Source organism: Emys orbicularis, chromosome 4 (genome assembly GCF_028017835.1).
Source record: "Emys orbicularis isolate rEmyOrb1 chromosome 4, rEmyOrb1.hap1, whole genome shotgun sequence".
NCBI lineage: Eukaryota > Metazoa > Chordata > Testudines > Emydidae > Emys > Emys orbicularis.
In genome coordinates, this window is record NC_088686.1 from 122,793,464 (window position 1) to 122,808,217 (window position 14,754).

The 14,754-nt window shown below is 46.2% G+C and overlaps 1 protein-coding gene across 1 annotated transcript; it reads right to left on the minus strand.

Annotated features, from left to right (window-relative positions):
- Positions 1–2,266: 2,266 nt before the first annotated feature.
- Positions 2,267–14,239, minus strand: PSMD13 (proteasome 26S subunit, non-ATPase 13). The gene is made up of 13 exons (XM_065402371.1): positions 14,032–14,239; positions 12,478–12,556; positions 11,385–11,419; positions 11,247–11,302; positions 10,803–10,846; positions 10,423–10,509; positions 9,119–9,290; positions 8,402–8,481; positions 8,188–8,313; positions 7,356–7,418; positions 5,395–5,475; positions 4,818–4,934; positions 2,267–3,055 (listed from the first exon to the last, which is right to left on the minus strand). Exons 1-13 carry the CDS (start codon positions 14,124–14,126, stop codon positions 2,960–2,962), a joined length of 1,131 nt encoding a protein of 376 aa, XP_065258443.1. The 5' UTR covers positions 14,127–14,239; the 3' UTR covers positions 2,267–2,959.
- Between the last annotated feature and the right edge of the window lie 515 nt (positions 14,240–14,754).

Consider the following 14,754-nt stretch of genomic DNA (forward strand, 5'->3'; position numbering starts at 1 on the left):
GTGGATTTAAGCCACATGTTGTTTCTCCCCCCGTCCCCCCTCCCCTCCCCCAAATAGCTAATGGGAAATTGGGAGAATTAGTGCCAAGCAAACACAGCCAAGGCTGTTCCAGGAAAGCCGATTGCAAGGGTAATTCAAAAAGGGGGCAGTAACACCGCTTCTATCATTACAACCCGGTCACATTCAAACAGGGATTAGTTTCTTCAGTGAATATCATGTCTATGGAGCCTACCAGAGTTATTTGAAAAGGTTAATACAATAAAAGCCCATGGTTCTCTAGGACAGGGGAAACTCCCTAATCCACTTCTGTGGTTCCCCCCGCAGCCCCATCTCACACCAAACCTAGCCCTCACCACACTACTGAAAGGGCTGTAATGAGGTCTCCTGAGCTCCATTGCTTTGAGAATTAGGAACCTATTAAGTATTGCAATTAAAACTAAACTGCCAAGTGATACATTAACTCTGCTTTATGATGTTTGTTCCATTACTCTCTACTTTCCAGTGGCTCTCGGTCAGCGTGAACTAGTGAGGTTCTACCTTATTTTTAAAAGCCCTCCACTTAGCCCAACCCTGAAATATGACAGAAAATATATTCCTAACCATGGTTATTTGCTCCTTCCCTGTGCATCATAGACTAAATCATGAGAAGTGGCAGTACATAGTGAGGGTGTTTTAGGAATGAGGTTTATGAGCAGTCTTACATATATTAATGACTTGGAGCATAAATACGGGAAATTCTCAGATTGCACAAGGTTGGGAGGAGGAAATGGACCATGACACTTGCAAACATCACAGAATTATTTCAGTGGCTAAAACAAGGGAGGATGCAGAGACTCTCCAAATACAGTTTGACAGAGTGGCATGGCTAGGGAACATGATGGTAGATGTGAAAACAAGGGGCCACTTGCTGAAATTAAATAATTTAGAACCTATAAAGAAGGAAATGCTATTTATGCAGGAATTCCCTGCCAGGCAAGGTCGTTGAACTGAACACAGAAGTCAGAGACTAAAAGGATTAAAGTCATTTTATAACCAAACTACAAACTCCACAGGTGAAACTGGTGTACATCTAATCAAGTCTCACACCTTCAGATCTTCTCAACCTCTGTTCACCATTGTTGCACTAACATGCACCCTATTTTATGGTGCGCTTGTCACGAGTGTGAGGAAAGACTTGAAGACCATATGCAGAGCTACAACCGTGGGAAATCCTACTGTGGTGGCTGGAGTCTTTGTCTGGTGAAGAAATCCGACTTGTATACTTTGATGAAATATAGGCACAAGCACTGGTGAATAGCATGCCAGCTTTCAGAATAAGCCAGTCCTAGGATACTGTCCCAAGCACATGGTGCAAGAATATAAATATTGGACCTTACTGTTTAAAGCTAACTTTATAAAGCTTCCTGGAAGTTTGTCACTATAATTTATTTTTCATTTGACACCATCTGCCCAATTGACAGGTGCTGTGTGCAGCAGCAACCATGATGTGAGTGTCACACTCAAAAGAGCACCAGCCACCTAGTGGAGATTAAAGACCTGCTTGGGTATCATCCTGACTAGTGTTTATGCTCACACACCCCATTTCCTTTGGCGCTTGTACCATCATAGCCTAGGGCAGCAGGCAGCCATCTCCTTGATGTGGAACCTGTGCCCCACCCCCACAATTGCTCTGTTCATTCCCCCAGCTGAAGTAGCAGCCCAAGAAAGGTGTTTTTTCAAATAGACTGGTCATGGGCCCCTTTACCAGCTTTCTCTCCTGGCTGTATGAAAAATCCACCACCCCCATGAAAGACCCAACCTGGCCATACTACTAGTAATACTATGGAAAAGTGACTATCATTGAACTGAAAGACTATTTAACTAAACACTGGTATAAGAGGCATGGACAGTGCCAGAATACACAGGCAGACTAAACCAAAGCAATGAAGCTTAAACTGTATTAGAAAAACGTTCATTATCTGCAGCCTGGTTCTGTCACCTTTCCTCACAGAAAATTGCTACTCCACGTGAGTATGGGTGACAGAGTCAGAGATGTTGAGAAGTGTGTCAGAAACACAGCTCCTAACAAGACAGAACCTTGAATGCTGCTCTTGGCAGTCACCAATGTTTCAATTCATTGTTAAGATGTATTGATCTGTAATGAAGACTACACCTGGCATGCTGTGTAATATCTTACGTTATTCAATTAGATTTTAAAGAATATTTCAGTTCCCCCCTTAAACAGGACACAACCCAAGAGTTATCACAAGAGCATGTGAACAGAACTGTAGATGAAGGAAGGCAGAGAAGTTTATTCCAGCAGTACTGCTGCACTACACTTCACAATAAAGTGTTCATGAAAGACAAGAATAAACCCAAAAAGGATATAAAACCAAATGCACTAAATTAATGATTTTATTCCTGGCAAACCCACTGATGGGGTGAGCAGCTCCCTTTACTGCCAACTGTGGGGGTAGGGTGTCTTGGTAATGCTGCCTTTGGACTGTTGGGAGGAGGGGCTACGGGGCAGAAAGTCATGCTCTCTCAAGTCCAATCACCACATCAGCAATGCCTGATAGTGGGAATATGGCATCTCTCTCTAGCACAGTTTAGGACAGATGCACCCATCTACTGGGCTAATGACTCTACCATGTAGCTACCACCAGCACCCTCCAGTGCAATACTTTGACACTAAGACTGATTCAACCACCATTATTGAGCTCTTATCCCCTTGGTGACAGTAGGACAGGAGCTCCTATGGTCAGTGCTAGCAGACCGTTGGCGCACAGGGAATTCCTGACTTAAGCACCAAAGGGTTACACAGTAAAGGCCACTTACTCCTCTGTACAAGCATCAAAAAGTAGTTCTTCCCGACCTCCCCTAGCCCCCCCTTTAATATAATTCTTTACAGAGGCAGTGGTCTGAGCACCACCAGTTTCAGCAGCAGCAAGAGTTATTTGCTCAGGCAGTGCAAGGTCTTCTATGTTAGGATATCGTGGGCTTGGTGCTCCACCAGCATTTCCATGCTCCTCACATCTGTGCACCAGAACTCCAGACGGTCCTTCATCCCCTTGATCTGGAAAGCAAATCCATAACAGCTTTAGGAGCCTGGACATTGAAGGGGAAAAGTAATTGCACCTCCCCAAGAATGGGCGCTAGAGTGAGACTGGGCATGCTGCACACTGAATTCAACTAATTTGGAGCAGAAGATTTCTCACCACATCCACTAAATTTAAAGGTGGAACATGAAAGCAAACATGGCTAATTAGAGGCAGGGCCCCAGGAAAAGCATTACCAAGAGTGAAACCAATTCAACATGGGTAGGGCCCTACCAAATTCACAGCCATGAAAAACGCATCACAGACCGTGAAATCTGGTCTTCTGTGTGCTTTTAACCTATAGTATACTATACAGATTTCATGGGGGAGACCAGCGTTTCTCAAACTGGGGGTCCTGACCCAAAAGGGAGTTGCAAGGTTATTTTAGGAGGGTCACGGTACAGCTACCCTTACTTCTGCGCTGCCTTCAGAGCTGGGTGGCCAGAGAACGGCAGCTGTTAGCCGAGGGCCCAGCTCTGAAGGCAGCGCCCCGCCAGCAGCAGCAGAGAAATAAGAGTGGCAATACCATGCCAAGCCACCCTTACTTCTGTGCTGCTGCCTTCAGAGCTGGGCGGCCGGAGAATGGCACCTGCTGGCCGAGGGCTCCGTTCTGCAGGCAGCAGTGCAGAAGGGTGACAATACCATGCCATTCTTTCTTCTACACTGCTGCTGGTGGGGGCTCTGCCTTCAGAGCTGGGCTTCCGGCCTGCAGCCACTGCTCTTCAGCTCTGAAGGCAGCGCCACCACCAGCAGCAGCGCAGAAGTAAGGGTAGCAGTACTGCAACCACCCCACAATTCCTTTTTGGCCAGGATCCCCACAATTACAACACCGTGAAATTTCAGATTAAAAAAGCTGAAATCATGAAATTTATGATTTTTAAAATCCTATGACTGTGAAATTGACCAAAATGGACTGTGAATTTGGTAGGGCCCTAAACATGGGACATTAAGATCCCAAACTTGACCTCAAGTGTGGTGAGGATAGGACTATCATATGGTGTGATAGGACTCCAAGATTCTAAGTATGTGGGTTTCTGAGAAAGCTTTTAGAAAATGAGGATAATAAGGGAGGAAATTTTAAGGGAGAATCATTTTAAGTTTTATAAAATGAAGCAGTCCATCAGCTGTGATATTGTCTCATTAAGACAGCAACGTGCATTTCAGTTTCACTCAAAGCAAAGTCATAGGCCCCAAATGATGAGGTACCAACCCTGGGAGACTAGCTCTTAACCTTTCTTCCAAAGTCAATCCCTGTTAGATGTAAGGTCTCAGATATAGAGGATGTGCAACATGGCATAGTTATTAACCTGAAATCTTAAGTTTTCGCTTCATTAAATTTAAAATTTGTTATATTAACCCAAGTTTTTGTCAATTTATATGAAGTGTGCATGTGTGATGTGCCTATTGTTTGCATGGCCCTATTCTCAGAATCTCACAGACACTTATTCCATCCATCATGTTCCCAAGGAAGGCTTGCGAGTACAACTGCAAAGGTTAGTTATGGATATCTGGGTTAAAACCAAGGTCTTGTTATTTTGTGAAGGGAGAACTTTTCAAATAATGTTTTCCTCTGGAAGGGGAACCTTTGCTAACTCTCTTCTCCAAACCATTGCAAGAAATGGGTAGAGCCAAGGTCTGAGTACTACAATCTTATTAACAGCTCTCATGTCAGTATTCAGGCCAATCACAGATCGAAAAGAAGTTGAGTTGCCATTGGTTAAGTATTTCAGCTGACATTACCTGCTGTAAATCCAGCACACGTGGTTGGACCCAGGTCATGTGCACTTTCTTATCCACTTCATCAATACTGCCCTTTACTAACCCTACTGAGAGAGCCTTCATCACCAGCAGTTCCACCTGAAGATAGGAAGAAAGGGATTAAGAACCAGTCACTTTTCACAAAGACTCCCCAATTCTTTTAAATTGAGTCATTTTATAATCCAGTCACTAGACTGTTCGCCACAGCACAAAACGAAACTGAAAAGTGGCACAAGGCAACTATCTCCACGACAGATCACTCTGACCAAGCTGAGCAGCATTCTATACAAACATCTGGATCCACAGGAATTAAAACTGTGTGAGCTTGTTCTACTAAGGAATGCGAGGGCTACCTGTGTCTGAGACAGAGGGCAGGAGATGGCAATTCATTCTTCCTCTACAGCCAGAGGATTCTTTGCAGTTAATTCACAAACATTAATGCAGTGAATTTCCCCCCCCACTTTTTGACAACATATAGAAATGAATCTGTTCCTCGGATACTGTTAGGAACCTCACATTCAAGTTACTTATTGTCATCATTAGCATTAACACAACTCACCTCATTCACGGTGACTTTGGCACTTTTAGCAATCTCTTCAAAAGTGAGCTGTCTGTGATTGGCTGGTCGGGTGAAAGTCATCTAAAGGCAAGCAGAAAATCAGCACTCTTCAGATTTCTTCTCCCAAGATGTACTGAGTCTCCCTAGTACTGTGTCCTCCAGAAGCCATAGGGTATGTCAACACAGCAATTAAACACCCATGGCTGAACCAGGTCAGCTGACTTTAGCCCCGGGGGCTCAGGCTGCAGGGGTGTAAAATTGCTGTGCAGATGTTCGGCTGGGGTCTGAGCTCTGGGATCCTGCAAGGGGGGAGGGTCCCAGAGCCCAGACTCCATCCCAAGCCTAAACGTCTACACAGCAATTTTTAGCCCCACAGCCCAAGCTAGCTGACCCGGGCCGGCCACAGTCATGCCGCAGGGTCTTTTATTCCAGTGTAGATGTACCTGCAGACTTGAACCTCATCTCTACCTGTGCAAATCAGAGGCCCTGATAACAAAGGGCCAACAGCAGCTAGTTCTCCCTCTATTTTTTAAAAAAAGACTGCTTTATTGAAGATGCTAAAGTAAGCAGCAGTCACTTCCCCACCCCCACGCCCCATCTACCTCCCCAAACAGTAGGCTCCCTAGGAAACAATCGCTCAAAGACAAAGTAGATTTTAATCCTAAAGATGGAAATTCTCCATGCACATCATGTTATTGGCATAACTGCAAGTGCTTAAGGACCAGTAGACCAGTGGTTTTCAAACTTCTTTTCTGGGGACCCAGTTGAAGAAAACTGTTGATGCCTGTGACCCAACGGAGCTGGGGATGAGGGGTTTGGAGTGTGGGAGGGGCTCAGGGCTGGGGCAGAGGGTTGGGGTGCAGGGGTGAGGGCGGCGGGGTGGGGCCAGGAATGAGGAGTTCAGGATGTGGGAGGGGGCTCGGGGTTGGGGTGCAGGAGGGAGTCAGGGCTCTGGGCTGGGGCCAGGGATGAGGGGTTTGGGGTTCAGGAAGGGGTTCCGGGTTTGGGAGGGCTCAGGGATGGGGCAGGGGGTTGGGATGCAGGAGGGGGGCAGGGCTCTGGGCTGGGACCAGAGATGAGGGGTTTGGGGTGCAGGAGGGGCTCCAGGTTGGGGAGGGCTCAGGGCTGGGGCAGGAGATTGGGGTACGGACTTACCTACGGCGGCTCCCAGTCAGCGTTGCAGACGGGGTGCAGAGGCAGGCTTACCTCCTGTCCTGGCACCGCGGATTGCGCTGCGCCCCGGAAGCAGCCAGCAGCAGCTCTGGCTCCTAGGCAGAGGCGCACAAGCGGCTCCGCGCAGTTCTCGCCCACAGGCATGCCCCCCCCCCCCCCCAGCCAATGGGAGTGTGGAGTTGGTGCTTGGGGCGGGGGCAGGGGCCGCGCGCGGTATCGGAAAAGGTAGGCACTAGCCTGCTTTAGCTGGACAGCACCACCGACGGGGCTTTTAACGGATTAGGGTTACCCATACCCATTAGTGACAATGAAACCAGGCCTTGTACATGGAAGGAATGCCAGGACAAGCATTTCTGTGTCTTAGATGTTAAAGGATTTCCTTGCATGGGGAGGGTTTTCAACCCTTATCCATTTGAGGCGAGAATTTGGGTGTTCTTTAGGCAGTTATGTTGGGACATAGTTTAAGAACCATCCCTTCAGATGCTGTCTTTGGAAACAACCTTTTTGGCTCTTGCTGTCTCTTACTAGCATCTACTGGCACTTTCTTCCAGCAGCACTTGTCTTTGAGCACCATCAATAGGCAAAATCATGTAATGCCACCATTAGTGATTTATATCTAAAGAGCAACTATATAAAATAGCAGTAGACTGAAAGCACCATGCACACAGCTCTCAACTCACAAACAGAATCTACTTGGACACTACAGGGAAGTTAATCATGGGGACGCCTTCCAGACCCATATAACAGACAATTGGGGTGCCCTATCAGGGTCTCAGCTAGCAGCTTACCTCCATGAGGCACAGCAGCTGGATCTTCTTCAGGAGAAGAGCTTCATTTGCAGCCAGGTCTGGCTGTGAGATAACAAAAACATTAAGCAGCTGTCCATGAATAAAGTTAATTTTTCTTCTGTTTCTTTCTTTTTTTTTTTAAGTTACATCCTGTGCACTAAAAATGAGCCACACAGAGGGTAAATACCCTCTCATCTGTCTTGCTTCTCTGCTAAAAAGCCCTGGATTCAAACCCAGTACTGGCTGACCACTCCATATAGTGCTAACAAGGAGATGGCGTACTGTTAAATGCTATCCTCTGCATGATATGCAAAATCATGGTCCTTAACTAAGGGCTGTCTAGATGGACAATAAAGATCTCTGGGAGCTATTGCCGTATTGACAGCTTCCTGCATAATCACTGAAATATTAGTATTGACAATCATTACTTTGCAAGTGTTTCGGGAATGTGAGAGGCATTCTCTTTAGTGTTTTCCATAGTACCTTCACGATGATATTTAAGTGTGTCCCAGGTAAGTTAGATTGGCACAGCAAGAGCCCCAGCAGACCCCATGAAATCTTCCTTGGTTACAGAAGACTTTTTCTTTCATCCTTTATATTTACTTTCATGTATTTATTCTAATCAATCTAGTTATGGTGGGAAGGTGCTGTTAGAAACGTTATGGTGGAGATTTTACATGGACTGAAGTCAGGAAAACTAGAGTTATGGATTGTATATTATCCTCAACTCGGTCCCTTTGTACTCCCACATTATTTTATTATTCTAACTGATGTCTATGCATTTATCAGGGCACCATGAAGTTGTGTTGTGTTTCCCACCTCACTCACTCACCTGCTGACCCCAGGCAGTCTTCAGAGCCTGGAATTTCTCTACATTACCACTATTGAAGGCATAAAGTGTGTCAATCAGCCACTGTCTGTCAGTGTTTCTCAAGGACTCCAGCACAGGGTGCATGAGCTGTGATAAATAAGTCAGGACAGCGTTATTGACCAACTATAACCAATTTCCATCATTCAACAGCTGAGACAACCCAGAGTCTACTTACCAGCTCCCCAAAGTTATAAACTCCTTCTCCTAGGAGTCCTGCCAGCCCCAAGGTAAAGGCTCTCTCCTGCTGCTCTGACACTGCAAGGAAGAATAGTGTGTGTAAAGCGACAGCTTCAACCCTATTGCTCCTTCCTCTTTCAGTATGTGTATATGATCTCTCAGATTTTTTGGTCATCATCACCTCCACATTTACTCAAGACTGCAAACATGATCAAATCTAATCTTAATCCACGTAAAATGCAGTTCCATGCCAATACTGGAGGCTGCAAGAACCAGTGTGTGACAGAAATCCACTCCGGTGCAGCCTGAGGGTCTGAACTACTTGAGGTCACTGACCACCTCAGTGAGCTGCTTGCAGCAGAGCCCCTCCCCACCCCCGGTTGGAAATTCAGAGGAATACCATCATTTACCATATCAGCTATGCAAAGGAGATCACAAGAATTGGGAAACGGTCATTTACTCTCCCCTACCTTACTGACAGTCTCCCCACCCCCATACATCTTGGGTACAGTAGCCCTGAGATGAATGAGCAAGCAGAATTCATCTCTCTGGGTGGACTCTACTAGGATAATGGTGGAGTTATATAATACAACAATGCTGAGGAAAGCTGACTTCCCTACGTGCCTACAGCTGGACTACACTGGTGGAATAGGCCAGAACTGAATGAACATGGAAACTGCAGTTCCCTATATCTGGCACAAGGAGGCAGACTTACCTGGCAGATCCTTGACATCAATACAGCCCAGGAACCGCAGTGCATCCTTATAGTAAGAGGCATGATTCCCAATTGTCTGGTAGTACTTGCTGGAAAGATCGTAGAAACGGCTGTGAACAGATGTCACCCCAGGGAGATTGTTCAGCATCTCCTCAACATCCTCTATGGTCTCCTAAAGAAAGGATAAAGTCCAACTCTTGACACACAGACATTTTATACACACCTGTACCTTTCACCTCCGCCACTCACTATTTTAGTTAGTCTTGAAATTTACAGCTTATCACAAATTATATTCACACGTTTGGTACAGAAATCCCATCCAGAGTGAATCAGATGAGAGTGCAGATGAGAACATTAGTAACAGCATTTGAAATAAAGCAAGACTCCCCCCTTTCTCCCAAAAAGTCTCGTTCATATTTACAAACACTGGTCAGTGAGTGCACTTCTTGACCCTTGAAACTTCATATTTCCATTAATACAAGAACATGAACAACTGAAGGATCCCCATTTGGCTCACGTTGGTGAAAATAATATATCAACTTTGCCTAATAATAATAGAAATGTAGGGCTGGAAGGGTCTTTGAGAAGTCATCAAGTCCAGCCCTCCACGCTGAGACAGGATCAAGTAAACTTAGACCATCCCTGACAGCATTTGTACAACCTGTTCTTAAATACCTCCAATGATGGGGATTCCACAACTTCCTTTGGAAAAACCATCTGTCAAAGTGGATTCCCTCTTACCCTAACGCTCCAACCCCCAGTTATAATGTCAGTAAGCTCCCTCCCCCCCAAAAAAGGTCAACCAAGAAGCTAAATACAGATATACAATACTTCTTAGCTCTTTGCCAAACCACATACATGATGCTAAATTCGTAGAACCACCCCGAAGTTGCAGTCCGAGACACAGAAGGGTTAAACTCAAGGGTTTTTCTAGCCCTTCTCAGAGGCAGCTGCTGATTCACACCAGCTGAAGATCTGGCTTCATATGGGTCATTAGTGAGGATAGTCATACACTAGAAGTATATGCCACTAGCATCTCAGCTAAAAGAACAACACTAGAAGGAACAGCCAGTGTTATCAGAACTAAGCAAACACTTTCCAGCCTTCCAAATAGAGCTGGATTTCCAGGAGACCTGCCCATGCTGCCTAAGAGAGGTTACAGATGAACTTAAATTCACAAAATTCAACAGACACAGAAAGAGAGGGGCTGCCTCTAAAGGCTAAGCAAGTGCTGAAATACATGGGCATCCAGATGAATTGAGTGCGCTCAAACAGACAAAACCTAAATGCCAACATAATCTCACCTTTGTGACCTGTAGGTCGCCAATGTTTAACTTCAGAGCCCCAATGGCTGTTTTACATAAAATCACAGCCTCATCACTGCTTTTCACCTGCAACCACAAAACAGTTACACATCAGAAAAACAGAACTGTTCCAGCCACGCAGACAACTACTGACAGTTAAAGCATAACAAGTGCTAATTTAGTTAGGTTGTGTTTCTTGCTGTGTTCCCAAATCCAAATCCATGTTGGCTTGTTCACAGAGAATTGTATGTACTGAAGAATATGCCTTCTCCAATATAGACACAGATGTAAACATATCTACCTGCACAGACCTACAATAAAAAGCAGCAGCTATTTTATTTAACTGTGCCAACAGGAAAAAACTTGGATTTCACAAATACCTTTTCTCGAGTCTTTTCCAGGAAAGTAAGGGCCACATTGGGATCTAACATGGAGCAAGAAGAAAAGCATATTAAGGATCCAAACAGCAGAATATTTGAACCTACCACAAGAAAGTACCTTGATTGGCTCCACAGAACTCAGAGCCAGATTCTCAGCCGGTAAAAGCCATCATACCTCCACTGAAGTAAACGAACTATGCTGATTCACACCAGCTGAGGATCTGGCTCCATATGCATCAGCCATCTCTCCAGCAAGGTCCCTTCTGCAGCAGTAATTTCACCATTAGTTGTAAAATTCTATGAGTTTATGCTTTTTTACTTTCAATATTGTGCAAACCAGTTGCCTCATTTTCACATTGAAGTCTTGGCTGTTGCCATCAGCCAGTTAAACCCTAGGCCTAATAGCCCTAAAAAGTCACCATTAATACTAGAAAAGTTACTCACCTGTCATCTGTCTAACTACATGAAGAATGATCTCTACCAAGGACAAAGGGTTCACCCTGAAATGAACAACATGGCATCAGAACAGTTAAAATTAAGAGTGCACAAGCTACAAACTTATGTACAAGTAGTCAATCTCACCTGTGTTCAAACTCACTGATGAAGTTCTCATAAAGCTGTGGGCGGTAAAAAAAAATTGTGACAGCCAGTTAGTGACAGAATATTTCATTATAGTGAAATAGGCAACTTGCCCATCATTCAACATAAACTCCTCCCTCAAAGTAATTTTGTACCCATAGGTGGAGGTATCTAAAATGTACTGACACTAGACTACAGAAGCCAAAAATTGCTCATCTTATGGAGAGCAGTCTCCAGGATCTCCTCCCAACTGTGGAGAGTGATTCACCAGTTAATAGATTCATGAGACAAGACTAGTCTCTACCAAGAGGGGGTTACCTAGGTCTGTTTACCCCTCTCTGTTGTGAGGGGCCTCTATTCCACTAAGTATCCATATAGTCAATAGAAGCCTAGCTATTTCAGGTTTCTCTACACACCCCACTCTAAACATGTAGAGCATGTCCATAAGCTCAGGGCTTTCCTCACTGATGTCAATGTCTTTTTGGTGAATCATAATTTGATATAAAAATGCAAAGAAGAGGGAAATGAGCAGAAATGAATCACAGGAGTACCTAGATTCATGCAAGTTCAGATATTTGTGTGCTGCATTCTTAAAGATGACAATATGCCTAAGTTGGAAGAGAGGAATGAAATCTGCACTGATACCTGAGTTTGTGAACTCTCAGGAAAACCACTCTGCGCACACAGTTAACCGCTTTGTTGCCAAGACTGAAGAAAAGCCTTTTTAAAAAAACACAGGTGAACCAAACTAAGACCTGTGAAGACCTGAAACTCATCTCATTCCATTCCTTACATTACAGCACCATTATTTTACCTAACCCATTTCACGCTTTAGAATGTTTATAAAACATGGCCAAATTATGCCCAAAGTCCAATCCATAAACTTTTAATACTAATAAATTGTATCTATTTGTTGACATTTTTTATAAATATTCAGACCCTTCCAAATAGATGGGGTGCGGTTAGGAAGTTTTAAAGCATATTTTCTGATCCCACAATGTTTTGGCAGGCCTTTGCACAACTATTTTATATCAGCCCAAGAATGCTCACACTGTCATCTTTGCACTGACACTTGCTTAAGAATCAACCTATTCACCTTGATGAGGCCATCTCCTTTAGCAAAGCAGGGGTCCTGCACAAAGTCCAACACCTGCAGAGTCAGCTGGTGCCAGAGTCTGAAAAAACAAAAACAAAGAGGCCCCTGGCATCAGCAAGCATCAGTACAATAAGCAAAACTATCAGACAGACACCTACTGAAATACAGAGGAAAACATTATAAAGCTAATTTCAATTAATCCATAAGGACCAATATAAAGGATCATTTATGACTCAATTCAGCACTAGCTCTGAAAAAGTTAAAGACCTCAACTGGCCAGGACCATCAGCCTGGTGCTTATAACTATTCTAGACCAGACTTCAATTAAAAAATATAGTGTTCAACTTTTTCCGCATGTATAGTTCAGAGGAATAGTAAAAACTGAGTGCAGCTTTCTGCAAAAGATCTCAAAGCACATAAGAAGTATGAATCAACCCTCAAAACATCCTCCAAGGGAAAACACTACTTTCCTCATCTTACACATGAAGAAACAGGCAGCAAGAAATCACAGGGAACCACCAATTTCTAGCCTATTTCAAAACCCTGTCAATTATTTTTAAAAAGTTGAAGTATGGTTTCATGTTCTACATGCATTCCTCAATCCGTGACAATTTTTGTAGTTTCAACAACCATATTTTCCTATATTTTAAAATTGGGTTTCTCTCTGTTGTTGCTGTGAGCAAGGCCGACAAACAGGTGAAAATCACTAACAGAGAAACAATGAAACTGACTATGTATAAAGTGCGGTCAAACAAAATAAAACTGAAAAAGCATCTCAAATTTGCTATAATTATCCTAGGCGTTTTTTGTAGCTACTATAAGTAAAAGATATCAGATAAGTGTGGTTTTTAAGTTAAAGGTGTCTCTTCAATATGACATTAACTGAAGAGTACTGGATGGCATTACTACGAGGGGGATTGCATTTCTTGAGCACCATCATTTCCTGTAACCCAGCAGTTCTCAAACTTCATTGCACCCTGACCTCCTTCTGACAACAAAAATTACCAGGAGGGGGGACTGGAGCCCGAGCCTGCCCATAGCCCCAACACCCTGGGCTGGGGGGGGGGGGTGGCAAAGCCCAAAGGCTTCGGCCTTGGCCCTGGGCCCCAGCAAGTCTAGCACCAGCCCAGGCGACCCCATTAAAATGGAGTCACGACCCACTTTTGGATCCCAAGCCACAGTTGGGAACCCCTGCAGTGTAACCCATTTACAGTGGAGATGTCAGAGCAAAGGTGCGCTTCTGACGCTGCACTGAACCCCCCAGGTAAGTGCACCGGGGGTGGGAGGGCGGTCTGCACAGAGGTGCAGGATTTGCTCCCCTGGGGGGGTCTCCTGGCGGAGGAGGGCAGAGCCCCAACACCAGCTCATGGAGCAGCCCTCAAGCAAAGCGCTCGAGCCTCTCAGCACCGGGGCAGAGCGCAGGCCCCAGCTCGCCCGGGGGGACGGAACCACCCAACCCCCATCCCACAGCAGCGAGCAGCCCCCGGCCTCCCCGCAGTCCTCTCCCCCGTGCGGGGCTCCCCGCCCCGCTTCCCTTGGTCCCGGCCCGCTCACTTCTTGGTGTAGAGCTCCTCCAGGCGGTGCCACACGGCGGCCTGGCCCGGCCCGGAGCTCTGGCTCTGCTGCAGGAAGCCCGGCACGTCCTTCATGATGGCGGGCGGGGAAGGGGGTGAAAGCGGGGCGGGGGGAGCGAGACGAGAGAACCCCAAGGAGCAGGAGGCGAGGCCAGGCCAGGCCACCCCGCTGCTACCGCCGGAAATGCACACTCACTTCCGGTAACGACCCCCCGTCGCGTGCGCGCGCGCGGCATGACGGGTACCGTATGGCCTCGCGTAGTGCAGCCCCGAAACCCCGCCCTGGAGGGGGAGGAGCCGTTGCCTATCCTGGGCCCGCTGGCCTGGTGCGGGCGCAGGGGTGCTCGCTGGTAGCCATGGCAACGGGCGCGGCCTAGGCCTAGGTCCTGCAGCGCGGAGCAGTGATGGGAGCTGCCTGGAGCGGCTCTGACCCCCACAGCTCCAGGGAATGTGCCACGGGATCCAGGGGACACGAGCAGCCCATGCCCACGGGGCGGGTGTTTCCATCTCCAGCAGCCCATCTCCCCTCCCAGCACCATCACAGCCGCTCCTCCACGTGCCGCCATGGCATGGCCAAAGGGCCTTGCGCCAAGCGCCGTTGGCCAACACTATCTCGTGGCCCGTCCTTCCAGCGCGTTGCATCGAAGCGCCATGGCGTGGGGATGCCATGTCTCAGCGCCACGACATTTGGGAGATCTCTAGA

Bases quoted from the DNA above. Each gene is read 5' to 3' on its own strand.
- PSMD13 (XM_065402371.1), bottom strand. From the start codon at position 14,126: ATGAAGGACGTGCCGGGCTTCCTGCAGCAGAGCCAGAGCTCCGGGCCG. The intron at 7,419-8,187 runs GTGAGTGAGTGA...GTTATCTCACAG, and splicing joins AGACTGCCTGGGGTCAGCAG to CCAGACCTGGCTGCAAATGA. The intron at 4,935-5,394 runs GTGAGTTGTGTT...TCCTATCTTCAG, and splicing joins CCAAAGTCACCGTGAATGAG to GTGGAACTGCTGGTGATGAA.